Below are 20,865 nucleotides of genomic sequence, written 5' to 3'. Positions count from 1 at the left end.
GAGCAGTGTAGTGATGTGGAAAATGAACATCAGAGAACAATAGAAAGGGACAAGGTGAGTAAATATACCAGCAATCAAAACTGCATTCTAAAGATCACAAAAATTGAAATGATACATGGTGAATCTGAATGTTTGCCACATTGTAACAAAAGTGAATGAATTAACTGCACTCATTGAAATGAATAATTATGGTCTGAGAGTCCTTACAGAGACATGGCTTCAGGATGGCAAGAATTGGATCCTGAATATTGAGGGGGGGGGAGTCAGATAGGAAGCGAGGTAAAGGCAGAGAGGGTTGGCACTGCTAATCAAAGCACTGATCACATGGTAGTCTGGTGTCAGCTTGGGTTTCAGGGCCTGATTTCTCTGTCCTCTGATCTCCCTGTTCCCACAGAGTAAGATGTCGGTCTGTCCTCACCTTTGCTGGACTTCTGCTGAAGCTTTCACGCCTCTTTTACAGCTTCCAGAACAAGAAAACATTCAGTCAATCGAAAGCCAACCCACAATCTCAGCCTGTCACCATTCCAGATACAGAGTGTAGTCACAGCAGGGAATCAAACAAGAAAAATGAAACAAAATCAGAAATAAATAAATGCCTAATGTTTGTTCATTAGGAAGTAAACCAGAAATAGGGCTGTCCCAGGATTCTGAGAGTGCCCGAGTTGAGGAATTCTCTCTCCCTTCTATTAGTACTGTTGGAGCAAAGTAACTCGTGTGTCAAATCGTTTAAAGTAAAGTAGTCAGGAGAGGAGACCTTGAGCAATTAACTAGCTTTATTCGTTGCCATGGGGAATACGTTAGTTCAAAATAAAGTCTGACGTAATCCGATAAAATACAGAATGTTACATGTTTTATGTAAAACACAAGCCCCACTCTCCATTAATTATGCAACTGAGGGGCAGTCGTAAGGTTCACATACATTGTCCAGACCTACATTTCTTCATGTCTACAAAACTGAATGTTATCTTATACTGCAGGTTCAGCTAGGCTCTAATTACTGATAAGGGACAGAGAGAACCAATCTGTCATTCTATGAAGCAGCACAGTATGATGGCCTGAGGAGCAGAGACAGCCTGCAGCTGCAAGGTCAGGCTTTCAAAACAGAATTCCTTACTCTTCAATACTCTTTGCTACCTTCCCCACCCTCCTCCCTGACCTATCCCCACCCCTATTCACCTATTGTACTCTATGCTACTTTCTCCCCACCCCCACCCTCCTCTCATTTATCTCACCACCCTGCAGGCTCTATTCCTGATGAAGGGTTTTTGCCTGAAATGTCCATTTTCCTGCTCCTCGGATGTTGCCTGAACTGCTGTGCTTTTCCAGCACCACTCTCATCAAAAGTGGAGTGGCCATGTTGAATTACCCATAGTGCCCAGGGATGTGCAGGTTGTGATGGATTGGCCATGCTAGATTACCCATAGTGCCCAGGGATGTGTAGGTTAGGGTGGATTGGCCATGCTAAATTACCCATAGTGCCCAGGGATGCGCAGGTTGTGGTGGATTGGCCATGCTAGATTACCCATAGTGCCCAGGGATGTGCATGTTAGAGTGGATTGGCCATGCTAAATTACCCATAGTGCCCAGGGATGCGCAGGTTGTGGTGGATTGGCCATGCTAGATTACCCATAGTGCCCAGGGATGTGCAGGTTGTGGTGGATTGGCCATGCTAAATTACCCATAGTGCTCAGGGATGTGCAGGTCAGGTGGATTGGCCATGCTAAATTGCCCATAGTGTTAGGTGCATTAGTCAGAGGGAAAATGGTTCTGGGCGGGTTACTCTTCAGAGGGTCAGTGTGGACTGGTTGGGCCGAAGGGCCTGTTTCAAACTGTAGGGAATCTAATCTAATCTAGCATAATCTCTTGTAGACAACCTGTTCTTGGGATCGTATTTGTCCTGTCTGGTGGTTAGGATTAAACGTTACTTGTGCGATTGATGGTTAGGTTCAGATTTGTTACTTCTGCATTTGCAATTTTTTTCACTGGACTTACATCCGTCTGTGGATTCTTGTTTGTTCTGAGTCGTATCTGCCTGACTCAGTCCCACCGAGTTAGCCAAGCAGAAGCCATTTTGTCCTACCTCCCATGTTAAAGTGGAGATTTGAGGTGGCCCAGGGAATCCTTTGAGAACTCAGACCTGTAAAGCCTCACTCTTGGTTTGTCCTGGAAATCATACTCTTTGGAAGCGTGGAATAAAAATCTCTCATCATAAAGCCCCAAAATGCAATTCAATTCAATCCATAGCAGATCTCGATCTGTCTCTGTCTCTCTCTCTCTGTCTCTCTCTCTCTGTCTCTGACTTTCTGTCTCTCTCTCTGTCTCTGTCTCTGTCTCTCTCTGTCTCTCTCACTCTCGTCCTTTTGAATGCTGAAGACAGCAAAGATTTATTTTGTGAATGCCCCGCTTGCAAGGGGTAGTAAGAATCCATTATAATGGATAAGATCCAACCATTAATTACAAAGCTATGGATAGTACCGAGTCTTGTTTCAGGGTCAGATTCAAAGACTATCATTAATTTCACAAGGGAACGGCTGTGAATGTTATCACTTGGTGTCCTGTTCACACAGATTCACCGACACTAAGGTAAACATTCTTAATTGCATTACAGCATTCTGTTATTACTGGGTGAGCCCACAACAACCCATGCCTCTGCAATGTCTCCAACAGCCTCCATATAGAACCTTATCAAAGGCTTTACTGTGGTCCATGTACACCACATCAACTGCCCTACCCTCATCTCCATGCTTGGTCACCTTCTCAATAAACCCAATGAGGTTTGTGAGACACGATCTGCCCTTGATGAAACCATGTTGACTATCTGAAATCAAATTGTTGCTTGCTAGATGATTATAAATCCTATCTCTAACATTCCTTTCCAAAAGCTTTCCTTCAACAGAAGTAAGGCTCACTGGTCTATAATTACCTGGGTCATCTCTGCTGCCTTTCTTGAACAAGGGCACAACATTTGCAATCCTCCACTCTGGTACTAAACCTGTAGACAATGACAACTCAAATATCAAAGCCAAAGGCTCTTCTATCTCCTCACTCGCTTCCCAAAGAATCCTCTGATAAATCCCATCCGGCCCAGGGCATTTGTCTACTTTCACCTCTTCTAGAATTGATAACACCTGTGTGCAACTAACCTCGATCCTTTCGAGTCTAATATCTCGTACCTCATTCTTCTCCTCTACAATATTCTCTTTTTCCTGAGTGAAGACCGATGAGAGATATTCATTAACACCTCTCCAATCTCCACAGGGCCCACACTCAACTTCCCATTTCTGTCTTTGACTGGCCCTATTCCTACCCTAATCATCCTCTATTCCTCACATACCTATAGAAAGCTTTAGGCTTCTCCTGTATTGTATTTGTTAAAGACTGCTCATGTCCTCTCTTTGCTCTTAACTCTCTCTTTAGATCCTTCCTCGCTGATCTATAATTCTCCATCGCCTCATCTGAACCATCTTGGCTCATCAACACATAAGCCGTCTCCTTCTTTGTAACAAGAGACGCAATTTCTATTGTAAACCACGCTTCCCTTACCCTATAACTTCCTCCCTGCCTGACAGGGACATACCTATCAAGGACACACAATATCTGTTCCTTAAACCAGCTCCACATTTCAATTGTCCTTATCCCCTGCATTTTGCTACCCTATTCTATGCATCCTAAGTCTTGCCTAATTGCATTATAATTGCCCTTGCCCCATCGATAACTCTTGACTGTGGCATGTTCCTATCCCTTTACATCGCTAAATGAAACCTAATTGAATTATGGTCACTCTCTCCAAAGTGTTCACCTTCCACTAAATCAAACATCTGGCCTGGTTCATTACCAAGCACCAGATCCAGTGTGATCTCCCCTCTTGTTGGCCTTTCGACATACTGTGTCAGAAAACCCTCCTGAACACACTGGACAAAAACTGATCCATACGATGTACTAGAGTGAAAGCATTTCCTGTCAATGTTGGGGAAGGTAATGTCCCCCCGAATGACCATCCTGTTCCTTTCACTCCTACCCAGAATAATTTTTGCTAATCCTCTCTTCCACCTCCCTGGAACTCTGCGGAGGCCTATACAAAAACTCCAAGCAGTGTAACGTCTCCTCTCCTGTTTCTAACCTCAGCCCACATTACCTCAGTAGACGAGTCCTCATCAAAAGTTCTGTCAGCCACCGTTATAGTATCCTTGACTAACAAGGCCACACCTCTCCCTCTTTTACCGTCTTGGCTGTTCTTAATGAAAGATCAAAACCCTGGAACCTGCAACATCCATTCCTCACCCTGCTCTATCCATGTCTCCAAAATGGCCACAACATCCAAGTCCCAGGTACCTATCTGTGCTGCAAGCTCACCTACCTTATTGTGGATACTCTGGCATTGATGTAGACACACTTCAAACCACTTCGCTGTCTGCCAGCACATTCCTGTGACCCTGAAATCCTGTCCCTGTCCTCCCTGCTCTCATCCTCCTGTGCATTGCAGCTACACCCCTGGTTCCCATCCCCTTGCTGAGCTAGTTTAAACCCACCCGAATCGCACCAGCAAATTTCCCACCCTGGTTCAAGTGAAGACTGTCCTGTTTGTACAAGTCCCACTTTCCCCAATTATCCAAAAACCTGAAACCCTCCCTCCTGCACCATCCTTACAGCCACGTGTTCAGATAATATCTCTCCCTATTCCTTGCTTTGCTATCACGTGGCATGGGTAACAAACCAGAGATAACCACTCTGTTTGTTCTAGCCCTCAGCTTCCACCCTAGCTCCCTGAAATCCTGCCTTACATCCCTATCCCTCTTTCTACCTATGTCGTTGGTACCTACGTGGACCATGGTTTGGGGCAGGACACCCTCTCCCTTCAGGACCCCAAAGACATGATCCAAGACATCACGCACCCTAGCACCTGAGAGGCAACACACCAACCGCGAGTCTTGTTCGTTCCCAACAAACCTTCTATCTGACCCTCTAAGTATCGACTCCCCAATGACTAATACTCTCCTGCTTTCCCTCCTTTCCTTCTGGTGCAAGAGACCTGGGCCCCAGTGCATACCCCTAGTAGGACGTTTTCCCCCCTCAACAGTACCCTCTGACTTATACAGCAGGAAGAAAATAAAAATAAGTCGTCCCTCCTCACCCAGGAACCTCTGCTCTCCAACTTCAAATGTAAAACCTCAACTCAGTGACTCCCCACTCCTGGGTTGCTGCTGCCGCTGAAAAATAGAAAATGTCACCTGTTTTTTTTTGAGGTTAGCACTGCTGCCTCACAGCACCAGAGCCCCGGGTTCAATTCCCCTCCCACGTCTGCGCGGATATCCTCCCACAGTCCCAAGATGTGTGGGTTAGGGTGAATTGGCCACGCTAAATTGCACCATTGTATTAGGTGACGGGGAATGGGGCTGGGTGTTTTGCTCTTCGGCGGGTCGGTGTGGACTTGTTGGGCCGAAGAGCCTGTTTCCACACTGTAGGGAATCTGACCTAAAGTTCTGGAATTTATATATTGATGAACTGAAACCTGCAACCCCTTCTAAAAGATGAAGGATTCAGCAGCGGTCCAGGTTTGTGCCAAACATTGCATCGGTTGCAAGACACTGTGATATTTTGCTATTAATTCTGTGTCTTATGATCCTGCAGCACAGCGACCCGCAGAAGGAGCAGCGCTGCAGAAGCTAGTGCTTCCAAATACACCTGGGTGGGCGGGGTTTACCAGGAGGGGCGGGGTTTAGATGGGGGACGGGTTTTAGCGGGTGGGCGGTGCTCATGGGCGGGGCGTGTCTCGTGAGGTTCGCGCGCTGGTAGGCGGGGCGAGGCTCAGCGGACGATGCGGCGCGTCGAGCCTGGACGCACGCGGCTTTGTGGGCGGTTGCGCGTGAGGGAGGGGGGCGTGGTTTTGACTCGCGCGGGGATCGCGGCGAAGGGGTGGGGTTTAGTGCAGGAGGGGGAAAGAGGTTTGGTTCCCAGAGGCGGGGCTTTGTCCCGAAGCGGCGGGGCTTATGATCTGGTTCAGGAAGGGGCGGGGTCTACGAGCTGCGTTCGGAAGGGGCGGCGTTGACGTGTGAAGTTGGCGGAGGAGGGGGCGGGACCAGGACCTGGATCAGTGGGCGTGGCCATCCCGAAGCCGGAAGTGTGCCCGCGGCCTGTTTCCTCCGCTGGAGCCTCGCCTGCAGCAAGTAAGGTAAAGCTTTATCAATATTTCCTTTTACAGAGTTTGTATTTAATAACCAGTAATGGATACTCAATATCATCATAAAGTCCCAAAATGCAATTCATTTCAATCCATTGCAGATAAGCACTAAGAGTTAATTTTCTACAGGATTCAACAGTCTCAGCACTAAAATGGTCTCACAAGGGAACGGCTGTGAATGTTATCACTTGGTGTCCTGTTCACACAGATTCACCGATGCTGAGGCAAACGTTCTTCATTGCCTTACAGCATCCTGTTATCACTTGGTGAGCCCAGGTGTCCCTATCTTTAAGTTCTCTCCTCATTCTGAGCCTTCCTGCCTGTTTATTTTCTAGTGCAGTAAATGTATTCAATGATTCAGCATTACATTTTAGTCTGAATGTTTAAAGACAAGTTTTAAGGCTATAGACTTTATCACCCAGATGCCCACACTCTCATTCCTCCCTTTGATTGCACCGCGATCACTGAAAGAGAAGGCTAGTCCAAACGAATGCCCTTCAAGGTGGTCCAGCCGTCAACATCCTGTAGAGCAGCACCACCATCTTCACAGCTCATCTGGTCTTATTTATCATCACCATCGACACGTGTGGGTGAGCCATCAGATTGGGAAAGGAGCATCTTCTGGGGCAAATCTATATCGCTAAGGGACCTCATAAGCCTAGCAATTAAATAGCTAACAATACCAATACCGACAAACAGACATAGCTAAACCGATAAGCCAATTGTACCATCGGCCCAATCTGCAGTTTCCCCAACTGGTCCCTTCAGTCATTCTGTCACGGAATACCTGGATCACTTCTTGTATCTTAGTAATATTGCCAGTGAGATTGGGAATGCCCATAGTGCGTTTATCTTGGACAATAGTGCAGACCTCACCCTCCCGGGCGAGTATATAGCCTAAGGCACACCAATTCTGCATAGAGTAAACACACAGGTCTGATAATCCCAGTTTACTCTGTTCCAGAGCCTCTTTACTCTTATTTCCTTAAATGGTCAGGCCACAAAAGAGGGAATTGAGGTTCTGTTGACTTGTCACCCCTGCCGATCCTTCCAACCTCAGGGTACTCTGGATTCCCCAGCCTATCGGGTGTCCTGTATTGTCACCCAGTCCCTTGGGATCCTTTCAGTTGGAGCAAGGTTGGCTGAGGTTCCATCGACTTGTCCACTGGCCTGGACAAGGTACTGTTGTGGGAACAAGGGCTCCGATAGTGACCTTATGAGGGACATCTTTGCCATCCAGGACAAGGAAATTGGTAGCTTTACCTTAGCTGAAGAAATAATAGTCTGGTTTGGTGTATATTAGGGAGAGTTTGTCAAAATAGGTTACTGAAATGTTACAGCAGGGGGTCTGGTCAGGTCTACAGGAGTATAGGGTCAACGTTTTGCAAGAGGAGTCGCTTTAGCACTGTACAAAATGGGCCAAGTGACTCGAGCACTCGCACTGTATGGGAGACAATGGTCCTCAGAATGCTGTTCCCGTTGGGCTCTCCCTTCGCTCTATTGTACATGGTCTTGGTGACAGTATCAGGTTCTGAAAAGAGAAAAGGCCTATAAATGCACAAGGGAAGGGTTCCGTTCCAAGTCCATGTGCCACATAAGGCCTGCTGTACCCCAGGCAGTGTTACACCAGCTGTTTGTATACACAGACCGGAGGTATTGGAAAGTGATATTTCTCTTCACAGGATCGGCAGTAGGAAGTCTGACAAATAGAATGGAATCGGGGACTGATTGGTGCAGCCATTCAATTGACAACGGTGCAGTTGGACGCAAGCTGAGCGCCCAGCGACTGTGACCGTCGTAGGGGTGGGAAGTAAAACCTGGAAGGTTTCTCCGTTCTCCGTTAATATTACATGCAAAGTGTGGTCCATTGTCTGAGCGAATGCACGCAGGTATACTGAAGCGGGGAATTATTTCCTTAAACAAAATCTTCATCACAGTCTCAGCAGTAGTGTTAGGAGGAGGGTAGGCTTTAATCCACTTCAAAAAGACATCAACAATAAGCAAAACATATTTATAGCAACTCAACTCATTTCTCCAACTCAATGAAGTCCAGTTGAAGTGTCTCCAAGGGACCCTCCAGCAAGGGAGTTCTCGTAGAGAGCATGTTCTGCCCTGACTGGGAGCAGAAGGGTTTGACTGAAGTGTGTCTGTGTTAATGCCTTGATGTCTCATTTTGCTCCCACCTTCCCGGTGTCATTAACCATTTTGTGTCTGGTCCTTCCTCAAGAAGCTGCATTGTAGCTGAATTGACACTTTTTTATTGCTTCCCAAAATCAGACCTGCTCACTCTCAGCAGGATCCCAGTGTTGTGAAAGATATTAACTTTCAGGTGGAGGTATCCAAAATTCAGAGAGATGTCAGTCTTGATGTTTTTGCTTTTTCTGCCCCTGTAAGATCCTGAATCAGCACCTTCAGGGGAATTAGTTACAGCGCAGTGAGAACAGAGGGGAAGGGAGAGTGGGATGGTACTTTCAGTTTTGTGGAACAACAAAAGATTATTCCACAGAAAGTAGAATTGCTTGTTCTGAATTTCTACCCTACACTGATAGTAATGACTTTTGTAATCTGTTTTTGCAGAGTATATGAAAATCTGAAGACTGAAGTTTCAAAATCAACGGATGAAGGGCTTATTCCCGAAACATTGACTCTCCTGTTCCTCGGATGCTGCCTGACCTGCTGTGCTTTTCCAGCGCCACATTTTTTGACTGACTCTCTAGTGTCTGCAGTCCTCACTTTGACGTCAATGTCTGACAGTCTCTGAATCCATCGGGACCACAACGATTTTTGACTGTGATTTCTGTGAAAGGGATCTACACTTTTTGGTTCCTGTTTGAGGACGTTTTCAGCATCAGTGGGACTGGACGAGAGATCCCACTGTTGCAGCGCACTGTGTGTGGAGCCTGAAACAGTTATACGGCCTGGGAAGGGGACTTCACGGCAGGGAGGGGCTCTACACGTGTTTGTGTGCAGCTGAAGCTGTGGCCATGGAGAAACCTGAGGAATCCCGCCCTGTGGCGGAACCGTGGAAGTGTGGTGACTGTGGGAAAGGCTTTCTTGTCCCGCCTACCCTGGAGACTCATCGACGCAGTTACACCGGGGAGAGGCCATTCCTCTGCACCGACTGCGGGAAGGCCTTCAGACATTCCTCCCACCTGTTGGCCCACCAGCAGGACCAAACGGGGGAAAGGCCCTTCAGCTGCCCAGAGTGCGGGAAGGGCTTTACCCAGGCCTCCACCCTGCAGAGTCACCGGCGTATCCACACGGGGGAGAGGCCCTTCAGATGCCCAGAGTGTGGGAAGGCCTTTACCCAGGTCTCCACCCTGCTGAGGCACCAGCGTGTCCATACAGGGGAGAGGCCCTTCAGCTGCCCCGAGTGTGGGAAGGCCTTCAGTAATTCCTCCACCCTGCTGACCCACCAGCGGGTCCACACGGGGGAGAGGCCCTTCAGCTGCCCAGAGTGCGGGAAGGCCTTTACCCAGGTCTCCACCCTACTGAGGCACCAGCGTGTCCACACGGGGGAGAGGCCCTTCAGCTGTCCTGAGTGCGGGAAGGCCTTCAGCGATTCCTCCACCCTGCGGAGTCACCAGCGGGTCCACAATGGGGAGAGGCCGTTCACCTGCTCTCAGTGCGGAAAGGGCTTCACCTGCTCCTCCAACCTGCGGAGCCACCAGCGTATCCACACGGGGGAGAGGCCCTTCAGGTGCCCTGAATGCAGGAAGGCCTTCAGTAATTCCTCCGCCCTGTTGAGGCACCAACATGTCCACACGGGGGAGAGGGCATTCACCTGCTCTCTGTGCGGGAAGGGCTTCACCTGCTCCTCCACCCTGCAGAGTCACCAGCGTATCCACACAGGGGAGAGACCCTTCAGCTGCTCTCAGTGCGGGAAGGCCTTTACCCACGTCTCCTCCCTGATGACCCACCAGCGTATCCACACGGGGGAGAGGCCGTTCACCTGCTCACAGTGTGGGAAGGGCTTCACCTGCTCCTTCAACCTGCAGACCCACCAGCGGGTCCACACGGGGGAGAGGCCCTTTAGCTGCCCAGAGTGCGGGAAGGCCTTTACCCAGGTTTCCACCCTGCTGAGGCACCAACGTGTCCACACGGGGGAGAGGCCCTTCAGCTGCCCCGAGTGCGGGAAGGCCTTCAGCAATTCCTCCACCCTGCTGACCCACCAGCGGGTCCACACGGGGGAGAGGCCATTCACCTGCTCTCAGTGCAGGAAGGGCTTCAGGTATACCTCCCACCTGCTGACCCACCGGCGGGTCCACACGGGGGAGAGGCCCTTCAGCTGCCCCGAGTGTGGGAAGGCCTTCAGCACATCTTCCACCCTGCTGAGGCACCAGCGGATCCACACCGGGGAGAGGCCGTTCACCTGCTCTCAGTGCGGGAAGGGCTTCACCTACTCCTGCAACCTGTGGAAGCACCAGCGAGTTCACGTGCCATCGCAGGGAGATTGAAGGAGTGACGGCCGAGTGCCATTATCGATTGGACTATCAACCCGGTTCCGGGGTCTGCCGGGTTCAAATTCTGCCACGATAGATGACAGAATCGGTATTCGGTTAGAAATGTGGAGTTCGGAATCTAACAATGAGACCGTTTCAGGGAGGGGGTGGTGCGGGGGAGAAAGCCCCCATCTGATTCACTCTCTCCCTTGTTAGGGAAGGGAACCACCATTGGGGGAAAGGATTCACTCAGTCGTTCCAGCTGCATCCTTTACCCGGTCTGGCCTACACCTGACTCCAGACCCACAGCAGTCTGGTTGACTCTACACTGCCCCTTCCTGGCAAATGAGCGGGGAGAAACATACTTGGAGACAGGGTATGGGTTAAAATTGCTGAGTGAGGCAATACTTCCTCCGGGTTACGGCTGTACCAAGGATCCAATTACAAAAGGGACAACTTGGTGCTGGCCAATAGTAAAGTCAGTGGGGGGGGGGGGGGGGGGGGGGGGGGGGGGGGGGTGGGTGGGGGGGACAGGGGAGGTGTGGTGTGTGCACTTTCACCTTGAGCTGTTCAAAAAGCAACTACTTTTTCTCTGCCTTTTTGCTGGGGGGATCTGAAGCTGTAACAAAGTTGGGTTGCAATAAAGGTTACCTGAACTTACTGCCGGGCTCAGACTCTCATTGAAAGCTTTGAGCTCCAAGAGGTTTTTGTTTTAAAGCTGCTCATTTCTTTCAGCCTCCTGCACTAAGTTTAGAACATGGAACATAGAACAGTACAGTGCAGAACAGGCCCTTCAGCCCTCGATGTTGCGCTGACCTGTGAACTATTCTCAGCTTGTCCCCCTACACTATCCCAAAATCAACCATGTGCTTATCTAAGGATTGTTTAAATCTCCCTAATGTGGCTGAGTTGACAACCTTAGCAGGTAGGGCATTCCACCCCCTTACCACTCTCTGCATAAAGAACTTGCCTCTGACATCTGTCTTAAACCTATCATCCCTCAATTTGTAGTTATGTCCCCTCGTACAAGCTGACGTCACCATCCTAGGAAAGAGTCTTTCACTGTCTACCCTATCTAGTCCTCTGATCATCTTATATGTCTCTATCAAATCCCCCCTTAGCCACCTTCTTTCCAATGAGAACAGACCCTCTCTCAGCCTTTCCTCATAAGACCCTCCCTCCAGACCAGGCAACAACCTGGTAAATCTCCTCTGCACCGTTTCCAATGCTTCCCACATCCTTCCTGAAATATGGGGGCCAGAACTATACAGGATATTCCAAATGTGGCCGCACCCGTGTTTGGTTTTGTTGCAGTGTGATATTGCAGTTCCGGAACTCAATCCCTCTACGAATGAAACCTAACACACCGTATGCCTTCTTCACAGCACTATTTACCTGAGTGGCAACTTTCAGGGATCTGTGCACATGGACTCCAAGATCACTGCCTTCCTGTTATTCTTCCCAAAGTGAATCACCTCACATTTAGCTGCATTGACCTCCATTTGCCACCTCTCTGTCCAATTCTGCTAATCCATCCACCTATGCCTGTATCTAAGTCATTTATAAAAATTACAAACCGCAGTAGTCCCAAAACAGATCCTTGTGGCACACCACTAGTAACCAGACACCAGGCTGAATATTTTCCATAAACCACCACTCGCTCCTCTTAGTTCAAGTATCTGTAATAAGATTAACATTAGAACAACAGCAGGATTCAAAAACCCAACTGGACAGCGTCCACTACTTTTCATGAGATTCCAGGATTCTCTCCTCCTCTTTCCCCCTTTTGATTGGTGCGGTCAATTAATTTACCATGGTGCAGTTGGACCCAAGCTGAGCGCCCAGCGACTGTGACCGCCGTAGGGGTGGGAAGTAAAACCTGGAAGGGGCCATCCCAACGAGGTTGGAGACCTTTGCCAGTCCAGTTCTTGACGAGCACCAACGAACCGGGCTCTACCCGTGACGAGGCTGAAAGGGAGGGAACATCGCTGTAGGCCGCACGCTCCTGGGAGTGAAAGGCACACATAACATTGGTTAAAGCAAGAACATAACCAATCATTGCTTCGGTCATGTGGTGGACGTGGACTGAGAAGGGAGCCGAATCGTTCCAAGGGGTACGGAGGGGGTGACCAGAGAGACACTCAGCTGGAGACAGTCGTGTCTTGCCCACAGACATGGATCGCATCTGGAATAAGGCCACAGGGATTAACATAACCAGGAGGGGCCAGACTCGGCCATTAATTTGGCAAGTTTAGTCTTGAGTCTGGTTAAAACATTCAACAAGGCCGGTCACCTGAGGATGATAAGCACCGTGCAGTTGCCGACAAATACAAAGCTGGGAACAGAGATCTCCGTTAATATTACATGCAAAGTGTGGTCCATTGTCCGAGCTAATGCACGCAGGTATACTGAAGCGGGGAATTATTTCCTTAAACAAAATCTTCACCACAGTCTCAGCAGTAGTCTTAGGAGGAGGGTAGGCTTCAATTCACTTCGAAAAGACATCAAGTATAAGCAAAACATATTTATAGCAACTCAACTCATTTCTCCAACTCAATGAAGTCCAGTTGAAGTGTCTCCAAGGGACCCTCCAGCAAAGGAGTTCTTGTAGAGATACTTGAACTAAGAGGTGGGGGAAGTTGTGGGGGTGCTGGTACGATGACAAGTTAAAAGGCTCCTGGACGGGCATCTGAATATGAAGGGTTCAGATGGGTCAGGGCCAAGTGATGGCAAATGTGACTGGAGTCATAGAGATGTACAGCACAGAAACAGACCCTTCGGTCCAACTCCGTCCTTGCTGACAAGTGAGCCAACCCAATTTAGTCCCAGCTGTCAGCACCCGGCCCATATAGGGGGCAAGTGATGGCAAATCTGACTAGATTAATTTAGGATATCTGGGCAGGTTGGGCCAAAGAATCTGTTTCCGTGCTGTGTGACTCTAATTGTCTTAAGTGAAAGCAGAAGTGTGGTTGTGAAGGCTGGACATTCAGAGCATGTTTTGCCCTGACTGGGAGCAGAAGAGTTTGACTGAAGTGTATTGGTGTTAATGCCTTGATGTCTCATTTTGCTCCCACCTTCCCGGGGTCATTAACCATTTTGTGTCTGGTTCTTCCTCAAGAAGCTGCATTGCAGGTTCACCCTGAATTGACAGTTTTTTTTTGCTTCCCAAAATCAGACCTGCTCACTCTCAGCAGGATCCCAGAGTTGTGAAAGATATTAACTTTCAGGTGGAGGTATCCAAAATTCAGAGAGATGTTAGTCTTGATGTTTTTGCTTTTCAGCATCTTCAGGAGAGTTAGTTAGAGCGGAGTGAGAACAGAGGGGAAGGGAGAGTGGGATGGTGCTTTTAATTTTGTGGAACAGCAAAAGAAAAGAATATTCCACAGAAAGTAGAATTGCTTGTTCTGAATTTCTACCCTGCACGGATAGTGATGACTTTTGTAATCTGTTTTTAACAGTGTATTTGAAGATCTGAAGACGGAAGCTTCAAAATCAACAGATGAAGGCCTTATGCCCGAAACATTGACTCTCCTCCGATTCGGATGCTGCCTGACCTGCTGTGCTTTTCCAGTACCACACATTTTGACACTGACTCTCCAGCGTCTGCAGACCTCACTTTAACGTCAATGTCTGACAGTCGCTCAATCCATCGGGACCGGAAACAATTTTCAACTGAGTCTGAGAGAAGGAGCAAAGTGTTTTGGTTCCTGTTTGAGGATGTTTTCAGCATCAGTGGGACTGGATGAGAGACCCCACTGTTGCAGCGCACTGAGTGTGGAGCCTGAAACAGTTATACAGCCTGGGAAGGGGAATTCAGGGTGGGGAGGGGCTCCTCACACGTTTGTGTGTGGCTGAAGGTTCGGCCATGGAGTAACCCGAGGAATCCCACCGCATGGAGAAATGGTGGAAGTGTGGCGACTGCAGGAAAAGCTTCCGTGTCCCCTCTGTCCTGGAGACTCATCGGCGCAGCCACACCAGGGAGCGCCTGTTCCCCTGTCCCGTCTGCGGGAAGGGCTTCAGCACTTCCTCCACCCTGCTAACCCACCAGCGGATCCACACTGGGGAGACACCCTTCAGCTGGCCAGTGTGCAGGAAGGCCTTCAGTGATTCCTCCATCCTGCTGAGGCACCAGTGGGTCCACACGGGGGAAGAGGCCCTTCAGCTGCCCCGAGTGCAGGTAGAGATTTACCCAGGCCTCCAACCTGCTGACTCACCAGCAGATCCACACAGGAGAGAGGCCCTTCAGCTGCCCAGAGTGCGGGAAGGCTTTCACCAGCTCTACCAACCTCCGGAGGCACCAGGGAGTTCATGTACCATCGCAGGTGGATTGAAGGCGCGATGGCTGAGTGCCATTATCGACTGGACTATCAACCCAGTTCCAGGGGCTCCCGGGTTTGAATCCCACTGCAGCAGATGATGCGATACAGGGTATGGGTTGAAATTGCCGAGTGAGGCAATACTTCCTCCAGGTTAAAGCTGTACCAAGGATCCAATTACAAAGGGACAACTTGGTGGTGACCAATAGTATAGAAGTGAGGTGGGTTGGAGGGGGGGGGGGGGGGTGCGCTTTGAACTTGAGCTGTTTAAAAAGCAGCTACTTTCTCTCTGCCTTTTTGCTGAGGAGGATTGAACTTGCCAACGTGAACCACACTTTGCAGAGAGAGGAAATTTCTCCGGATGGAAGAGGTTGATGGAAGTCAACAATTGTCAGATTATTTCATGAAAATAACAGCTGGTATGGGGATCCCAGAAGAGGGGCGTCTGTACTGACACACAGAAACAAACCCTTCAGTCCAGGCCAACCAGATATCCTAAATTAATCTAGTGACCCATTTGCCAGCATTTGGCCCATATCCTTCTGAATGCTTCCTATTCATGTCCCCATCCAGATACATTTTTTTCGTCGGACAACACTTGGGTGAGAGCCAAGATATGCAATACCTCAATGTATAATAATGAAGCAGCTCATTTATTCTGAAACTATTTCAATTAGTTGGTCAATTGCCAAATAATAGCTGCATAACTGTTGTCAATATTGATACCCAGGAAAGCTATTTTGTTTAATATATTTCCTTTGTAAAGATCTTATCCAAATTATAAAATGATTGTATTTTCATACAAAATAAAATTTGCAGGGTTTTATTAAATGGTTGAACGTAACTTTGCACTTAATTGCTCTGTTTGGGATTAAACATTGTGACTTAGCTAAAAGTGATCTTTCATAATATATGGTGAGTCTATTAACAAACGAATGTTGCCATTTGCTCTCAAGTTAGCTCAGATTCAATTTGAAATTCTTGAATGAGTTGAATAAGGGGTAAAAAGCAAATATTTATTGCACTTTTCTGAAATTCTCTGCACTGCCATTGTAGTTGGTAAAACAAAATATGTATCTCTCTTCATAACTTTGATATCACCAGAAATCCTAGGAACCCCATCCAGGACAAACATATAAATAGAAAGTCGGAGACAACAGCTTCGCTTCACTTGGAGGTCACCACTGATGATGTTACCTAGCCAGGTAATGAAATGTCTGGATATCAAACCTACAGCTCAGCGAGCAAACCTGCACCCTAAACATTCTACTTTGCTGAAAGACTGCACAATCTGCAGGCACTGGATTAGTGGTGCTGGAAGAGCACAGCAGTTCAGGCAGCATCCAACGAGCAGCGAAATCAACGTTTCGGGCAAAAGCCCTTCATCAGGAATAAAGGCAGTGAGCCTGATTTTGGAAACCTCTATAAAGAGAACAAAGAACCCTACAGCACAGGAACAGGCCCTTCAGCCCTCCAAGGCAATGCTGATCGAGATACTCTATCTAAACCTGCCACCTATTTTCTAAGGATCTGTATCCCTCTGCTCCTTGCCCATTCATGTATCTGTCTACATACATCTTAAATGACACTATCGATCCCACCCCTACTGCCTCTGCTGGTGATGCATTCGAGGCACCCACCACCCTCTCTGTAAAGAACTTTCCATGTAGATCTCCCTCAAACCTTTCCCCTCTCACTTTGAACTCGTAACCCTGAGTAATTAAGTCTTCTCCTCTGGGAAAATAATTCTCCCTATCCACCCCGTTTACACCTCTCATGGTTTTTCGGCCTCAATCAGGAAACCCCCCACCCCGCCTCGACCTCCTTATTTCCAGTGAAAATAATCCTAATCTACTCAACCTCTCCTCATAGCTAGCGCTCTCCATAACAGGCAACATCCTGGTGAACCCCCTCTGCACTCTCTCCAAACGTATCCACATCCTTTTGGAAATCTGGCAACCGGAATTGTACGCAGTATTCCAAATGCGCCAAACCAAAATCTTATATAACTTTAACATGACCTGCCAGCTCTTTTCCTCAATCCGTCCGATGATGGAACGTGTGTTGTATGCTGCCTTGACCACTCTACTGACACGCATTTGCCACCTTCAGAGAACAATAGACCTGAACACCCAGCTCTCTCTGTACATCAATTTCCCCCAGGACCTTTCCATTTACTGTATAGCTCGCTCTTGAATTGCATCTTCCAAAATGCATCACCTCACATTTGTCTGGGTTGAACTCCATCTGTCATTTCTCTTCCCAACTCTCCGATCTATATTCTGCTGAAGCGTCTGACAGTCCCCTTCACTATCTGATTTTCCATCAATCTGAATGTCATCTGCAAACTTGCTAATGAGGCACCCGATACCTTCACCTTTCAACCTCCTGTGCTCCAGTGAAAAAAGTCCCAGCCTACCCTCCAATAGGGTCGAATTCTGTCTTGGTCCCAATGTCGAGTCAGCCTGACATTTTTGATAGAAAAGCTATGCATTTAAATTACGTTCTTGAGAAAGTTACTGAAAACAGGTTCTGGGATTAACATACCAAAGAACAGAACTCCATTCTAAAAGATGGAAGATTGAATCTAAATTGTTTAATGTATCACATCTCCATGAACTGGACTCCGTTGGCTCTCAATAGTCGAATCATGATCTTATTCTCCACAACCACCTGAAGCAGCAGCAGCACTTCAGAGTGCCAGAGATCCGGGTTCAATTCCCACCTCGGGCAACTGTCAGTGTGGAGTTTGCACATTCTCCCAGTGTCTGCGTGGGTTTCCTCCCACAGTCCAAAGATGTGCAGGTTAGGTGAAGTGGCCACGCTAATTTGCCTGTCGTGTTAGGTGAAGGGGTAAATGTTGGGGAACGGGTCTGGGTGGGTAGCTCTTCGAAGGGTCGGTTTGGGCTGAAGGGCCTGTTTCCACACTGTAAGTAATAAAATCTAAAATAAATCTAATCACTCCGAAAGCTAGGGCTTCCAAACAAACCACGTTATGGCAGCAGCGGGAGGTGTGGATTATATTCACTAAAAACAGTTAAGCAGGTAGATAACACGTTCGAGTGGGAAGTGTGTATAACATGATCTCACAACTTCTATCCTCAATGCTATTAGCAATGAAGGAAAGCAAACCAAACGCTGCCTTCACTACTCTATCCACCTGAGACTCTAGCACTCCAAGGTCTCTTTATTCTGCAACACTCCCCTTAACTGTGTCAGTCCTGCCTGGATTGCTTGACCAAAATACAAACCTCTGATTTCTCTAAATTAAACTCCAACTGACACTCCTCGGCTCATCAGCCGATCCCATAAATTCTAATTTATAATGAACTCTTTCTCTTTTATTCCCTGGAAACCGAAAATCTCCATCCCACACTCACTCCCTCCATTTTCACTTTGCTTATAGCGGAAGAATGTAACTGAGAAACATATCAGCCATGATTGAATGGAATGAGCAGACCTGGTGGCCTAATTTCTGCTCCTGTGTCTTGTGGTCTCTTGCTGTCCTAGACACCGTGAGAGAGAATTGGGACCAGCATTGAACCGATCATGACTGGATATGGATCTACCTGCATCTAGGTGGATGGGCTGGGACTTTCACTGGAGCAGAGGAGGAGGAGATGTGACCTTATCAAGGTTTATAAAATCATGAGGAGAGAGAGGAGGTGAACGACGGGTGTCCTTCCCCTAGGGTTGGGGTTTCAAGATTAGGGAGCAAATTTTGATGGTGACAGGAGAAAGAGATTTTAAAAAGACTTGAAGGGCACAATTTTTTTTATAGAGTGGTTCACGTGTGGACTAAATGTCTAGAGGAAGTGGTGGATGCAGATACAGTAACGACGTTTAAAAGAAATTTGGATAAGTTCATGAATAGGAAAGGTTTGGATGGATATGAGCCAAAACACTGGCAGGTGGGACTGGTTTAGTTTGAGAACATAGTCAGCATGGACTAGTTGGACTGAAGGATCTGTTTCTGTGCTGTATGGCTCTGTAACTTGGTTCTATACTAGTCTTTAAACCATTTTCTTGCCTTCCCCATAAACATTCACATAAAAATCAGATGAACTCAGTCTTAAATATATTCAATGACCCCCTAACTGCAGGAAGACATCCCTACTTCTGAACTCAATTCTGCTTGCTAATACACCACTTGCCTTGCTCATTGCCTGCTGCACCTGTCTGACAACTGGCACAGAAGGACACTGATGCCCCTCTGAACATTCACGCATCATTCCTGATGAAGGGCTCGTGCCCCAAACTTCGACTGTCCTACTGCTCAGATGCTGCTTGACCTGCTGTGCTTTGTCAATTGTGGTCTTCTCTACATCGGGGAAACCGAGCGTAAACTTGGGGAACGGTTTGCTGAGCATCACAGCCGGGTCCGCAGAGGCTGAGCGGACTTCCCAGTCTCCACCCATTTTAATGCCCCTTCCCACTCCCCTTCTGACATGACTATATTTAGCTTCCTCCATTACCACAACAAACCAAACCACAAATTGGAGGAACAAAACCTCATCTTGTCTGAGCAGTGCACAGCCCAGAGGACTCAACACAGAGTTCTCCAATTTCAAATAATCTCCCATCCCATCCCCCAACTCACTTCCCAGCCCCTTCCACTCTTCCCTGCCAACTAGATTCCTTCCTCCCATTCACCAACCAGGTCGTACCAGGTTATGACGATAAGACAGAAACAGGATACTGATTGAGGATGATCAGCCATTATCACAATGAATGGTGGTGCTGGCTCGAAGGGCAGAACAGCCTACTCCTGCACCTATTGTCTACTATACCCTCTACCTGTCTCCACCTATCCCCACTTCAATACCCTGCCCCCAGCACACCCTTGTTCCACAGCTCTCCCTATACCCACCCCCAGTCCTGAACAAGGGTTACACCAGATACCTCGACTTCTCCACCTCCTGATACTGCCTGGCTTGCTCTTCCAGTCTCCTGTCTGTCTATTTTGCCAATTGAGACACAGGCCTGGACTAACTTTTCCAGAGTCTGTCCCCTCGCTGGATTCACTCCTATTCCTTTCAGTTGCTCCAAGTCAACACTTGAACCCCAGAATGAAACGTAAATGGAAAAGGGGGTGAGAAAAGAGAGTGTTGTACTCACATGTTGGACGGAGGAAAGAAGTTGCAGTCTGAGGTGAAGCTCAATCTTCATTCAGAGAGAGGAGGAGCAGGACCTTAAGAAGCTCATGCTCCAACTTCCACATTCACCAATAGGGGAGCTCCGAATGGCAGAAGGACAAGTCTCCCCCTGGTCCTCCAGTGCTCCTTATTCGTCCATCAAAAGTAGGTTTTGCAACTTTTCTGCCGACAGCGAGGAACATGCCCAATGTTTTGGTGACATTGGCAAACACGTGCCCTGCTTGTTGACACTGAGGAGTGTACACAACGTGCTCTGTAGCAATGCTGATGTTATTGACAGATTTTAAGTTTCCAAATACCTATCGGAGAACAAAAAGGGCAGAGCCATAATTCCCCCCCAATGTGGCTCGATATTTGATTGTTTTTTGCATTTTTCTGGCTGCTCAATGTTTTTAAGCCTTTTCCTTAATGTTGGGGTGAGACTCACAACTAGAGGGAATAGGTTTAGGGTGAGGCCACAAAGATATAAAAGGTTCCTGAAGGGGCAACGTTTCCATGTGGAGGGTGGTGCAGGTATGGAATGAGCTGCCAGAGGAAGTGGAGGAGGCTGGTATAATTACAGCCTTTAAAAGGTATCTGGATGGGTATATGAATAGGAAGGGTTTAGAGGGATATAGCGCTGGCAAAGGGGACTAGATTAATTCAGGATATCTGGATTTTCCTAACGGCCGCCCTCCCGCCGCTTCCTCGCTCGAGCGACTTCTCCTCCCAACCGCCATCACCCCCGCGTGACGTCTGCACGTGGGAGATGGGCGGGGGCCGGGGGTGGGGGG

General features: G+C 48.1%; 1 protein-coding gene across 3 annotated transcripts in view; it reads left to right on the top strand.

The window, feature by feature from the left end:
• Positions 1 to 8,755: 8,755 nt before the first annotated feature.
• The window catches only part of LOC140460878 (uncharacterized), a 108,165-nt gene continuing 96,055 nt past the window's right edge, over positions 8,756 to 20,865 (top strand). Inside the window, exons 1-2 of one of the 3 annotated variants that reach the window (XM_072555583.1) lie at positions 8,756 to 9,897; positions 10,186 to 10,541. In XM_072555583.1, the coding sequence (XP_072411684.1) occupies positions 9,163 to 9,897; positions 10,186 to 10,541 (1,091 nt within the window). In that variant the 5' untranslated portion in view covers positions 8,756 to 9,162. Of the gene's footprint in view, positions 10,545 to 20,865 lie in introns of all 3 variants that reach the window. The other 2 variants (XM_072555585.1, XM_072555586.1) reach the window with 2 other exon arrangements.

The sequence above is a fragment of the Chiloscyllium punctatum genome, chromosome 36, assembly GCF_047496795.1.
Source record: "Chiloscyllium punctatum isolate Juve2018m chromosome 36, sChiPun1.3, whole genome shotgun sequence".
Lineage (NCBI taxonomy): Eukaryota > Metazoa > Chordata > Chondrichthyes > Orectolobiformes > Hemiscylliidae > Chiloscyllium > Chiloscyllium punctatum.
This window is presented reverse-complemented; position numbering and strand designations above follow the sequence as displayed.